General features: G+C 34.9%; 1 protein-coding gene across 1 annotated transcript; it reads right to left on the bottom strand.

The window, feature by feature from the left end:
* Nucleotides 1-532: 532 nt before the first annotated feature.
* Nucleotides 533-4,045, bottom strand: coxfa4b (cytochrome c oxidase associated subunit FA4 b). The gene is given in 4 exon segments (NM_213025.1): nucleotides 533-1,415; nucleotides 1,531-1,591; nucleotides 1,661-1,749; nucleotides 3,997-4,045. Coding segments are annotated over 4 exon segments (249 nt in total). The 5' UTR covers nucleotides 4,039-4,045; the 3' UTR covers nucleotides 533-1,358.

The raw sequence follows: 4,045 nt of genomic DNA, 5'->3' as shown, positions 1-4,045 counted from the left end.
TTTGCATGTTCGCGTGGGTTTCCTCCTGGTTTCCCTTACAAGTCCAAACACATGTGCTATAGGTGGATTGGGTAGGCCTAATTGTCTGTGGTGCATGTATGTGAATGTGTGTGTATAGGGGTTTCCCAATGCTTTGGAGGACATCCGCTGCGTAAAATATGGTACTGCTTACATTATTTCACCATCTATACAACAATATAAGTAGTGAATGTGCGTGTCCGTGGATGGGGCTTTGTCGGTGTGGTAATGTGGACTGGTGTGGCTACAGTGCCAGGGCTGATTTTTAGTCCCAGTCCGCCTCTGACCACTCCTCACTTCTACTGAAGCTGTTTGAGTTTCTTTCCGGTGTTCCAAGATATGCTGGAGAATGCTGGAAATACTTCCATCGACATCCATAGAATTCTTGTTCCTGCTATGTCTGTATTGTTTTTCTTTTCATAAGATTCTTCAGAACATTTTGTTTTGTGTTCAACAGAAAAAAAGTCATATAAGTTTATAATCGGTAAAAATAAAAACACGCCATACACTTCTATTATTGCTGTATGTCTTGTTTATTTGGATAATGGTATATAATTGATATTGATAGAGCTGTACAAAATATTATTTCCGATTAAAGATTAGACATTCAAATTATATAGCTAATTATATATTATATAGCTTCGGTTTCTTGAGCATTTTAAACCAGAGATTGAAATTCAAAGAAGAGTTGCGGTGTCTGATGTGTTGTTACAGAAACGCTCCACTTTTTTCACTCTCCTAGAGTTGAGTTTTACTATTTTTGAATCCATTCAGCTCATCTCTGCGTGTGGTTTGAGCATTATTTAGCTTAGCTTAGCATAAATCATTGAATCGGATTAGACCATTAGCATCTCGCTCAAAAATGACCAAAGACCAGTGATATTACACAGTACCTCGAAATAGTCCCCAGCACCAATCGCTACACCATTTAGAATGTGTTTAATATGTGCCTGCTGTAGCTATGGTAGTTCCTTGATTATTACACCAAAGTGAGAGTATAGCTCCTAGACATATCAGCCTTGAAAATAGCTACTTTTGATTTTCATTCAGTCTTAGTCAGTACACAATTTAATTACAGAAGAGTCAAGCTTTAAACAAGAAAATGATTTAAACACTCATTTTTGAGTGAGATGCTAATGGTCTAATCTGATTCAATGACCTATGCTAAGCTAAGCTAAATGTGCTCCCACCATACCCAGAGATCATCTGAATGTAAAAGTATAAAACTCAACTGTTTCACTCCAGGGGAGTTGTAAAATGAGCCTATTTCCAAAAAAGTGGAGTGTTCCTTTAAATAGCCACACATAGTTTACTCAGCCAGCTGATTCACTAGCCTCTGTTTAGAAGTCAGGCCTGTCCTTCTTCAGCTTAGAGTAGTCCATGTTGACCGAGAAGAGCTGCGGGAGGTCAAATAGGTCAAATTTAATTATTACACTTGGGACTATTTATAATTGTAGATATAATAGGGTATTGAAGCAAAGTACATAGCCCAAAAAAGAAGTTTGCTTTCACCTTGTACTGGTCATTTGGCCCCAGTTTGTTCCATGGCTCAGGGTTGTTCTTGCGATCCCATCTGTTGACAGATTTCAGTCAGTTTTCCAACTAAAGAATAATGGATGAGAAAGATGTAAAGGTTACTCACGAGCAGTCAGGGTTTTTTAGTGCAAGGCGGCCCAGGTAAAGCATAGACATGGTCGCTCCACCACCGATGAAAATAAAGAGAGGAATCAGCTTTAAAAAGAGAACAAATATAAATCAATGATAAAATCATGACAAAATTGGACAACAATAGAATTAAACACACAATATTCTGCCTATATACACCACCCTAATATGTTGGCAACCCTTTGTTCAAATCATCAATTCAATAATTATGTTTTTAATGCTAATTCACTCCAACAAACAACATTATTCACGTTATTCATAATTTCCTTCAGCTTGGTCCCTTTATTCTTCTGGGGTTGTCACAGTGGAAAGACCTGCCAACCTAGCATATGTTTTACACAGCGAATGCACTTCCACCTGCCACCTATCTCCGGGAAACATCCACACACTAATTCACACACACACACACACTAATTCACACACACACACACACACACACAAATTTATTTTATCTAATTCCCCTATAGCACATGTATTTGGACTGTGGGGGAAACCGGAGCACCCTGAGGAAACTGCACGCCAACACAGGGAGAACATGCAAACTCTGCACAGAAATGCCAACTGGCCCAGTCGGGACATGAACCAGCGACTGTCTTGCTGTGAAGCAACAGTGCAAACCACTGAGCCACCGTGTCGCCAGTTATTAATAATAATCAAACAATTAAAAAATACATTAATCAATTAATGTAGTAAATGAATTTATCAAAGGATATCAGAAACATTTAATTTGACGACATCAAACTGCATCTCTAGTCCAGTTGAATGTTTGTGTTTGATTTACTTTGATTAATAACATTTCAGAAATATTGTTATCTTTTCTTGCAGCTATGAAATTTGATAGGCCTAATATAAACTAAAATAGAATACAAATTATTATAGGGAAACATATTAAACAACTCCTTAATAAAGAGGAAAAATCAGGAGAAACATATAAATGACCTCATTTGATTTTAAATCTTACTATAAATATGCAAAATTTTGTTTTAAGCAATATAACCGTTTAATAAAACTGTTTTGTTGCAACAAAATATATTCCCTATTAACAAGCAGAAAGCCGATTTCTTGTTTGTGTATTCAATGCTCAGCAAATATGACTACACCCCTCACAAATCTCTCTTTTAAATTCATATTTTTAATAGGAAGCTATACAATATTATATTTGTGCATATACACTAGATTAGTCAGTACTGAAGCCAAATCTGAAGCTTATCTAACAAAATAACATACGATAACAGTCCAAAAACTGGTACACTCAAATTTGTTATAGAAAAAATATTAAATACAAATTTTTAAAAAAGAGGCAAAATCAAAAGAAACAAAAAAATATATGAAAAAGTTTGTCGAAACTTTGGTTGAAATTTATTTAGCAATATTCTGCTTGAATTTAATTATATAATATTTCAATTGTAAACATGTTTGTTGGCTAAAATATTATTTTAATAAATATATCTTAATAAATTTTATTAGATAGAATTAATAAATTTTATTTATTAGAATTTATTAGATTTTATTTATAGGTTTTATTTAAATGTGCCAAAATACATCTATATTCACTGAGTAATGGAGAAAGATATTCATTTTCAAAATAGGGTGTACTCAAATATGCTGAGCACTGTACATACAAACTCCATAATTGTAGATTTTACTGTGCAATAAAATAGGTGATAAAGGTTATCCGAATAACATTGTTTTTTATTTTTATTTATTTGCGTAAATGTCCTCAACATTCCTTCGCATATGTCACTGTATTTTCAATACAATCCATGATTAAGTCTTGTACAGTACACCTCAACGAAAAGCTGGCACGCTAAATGAAAGGAAAAATGCAGAGCTACATTGTACACTTTAACCTCAACGTCCTTGACAGCACTGAACACTACAACACAACAGCCATAAATGTGACAGATAGGTGACCTATAGCGGGCGTACGTGCAAAGACTGTACGTGCTCAGACACTGCTGTAATATGGAGAATTCACAGCACATGTAGCCTATGAAAACATTTGAGCAAAGCCGGTATATTTAGCATACACAATGACAAGTATCACTGTTTGTGACGTAAAATAACACGATAGCCTACCTTCTCATGGTTACACTGCAGTCATTCAATTACCTTATAAATTTAACATATTGAGTTATATTAAGAGTATTCCGTAATCAGTGGATAAGATTGAAGCTTGTTTAAAAAATATAACAATTTATATGATCAAGTCGACTGCTTTAAACGATTGTGAGGCTTAATCTGAGAATGAATGAATCATCATCATTTACTGACAGGACCATCATTGGTAAAGGATGAATCTGAAATACTTACCGCCGGATGGCTTTTCAATTGTTTCATCACGGTTGCAAGCATGTTTGAC

The sequence above is a fragment of the Danio rerio genome, chromosome 12 (genome assembly GCF_052040795.2).
Source record: "Danio rerio strain M-AB ecotype USA chromosome 12, GRCz13ab, whole genome shotgun sequence".
Classification (NCBI taxonomy): domain Eukaryota; kingdom Metazoa; phylum Chordata; class Actinopteri; order Cypriniformes; family Danionidae; genus Danio; species Danio rerio.
Note: the sequence above shows the minus strand (reverse complement) of the source record. Positions and strands in the feature narration are given on the sequence as shown.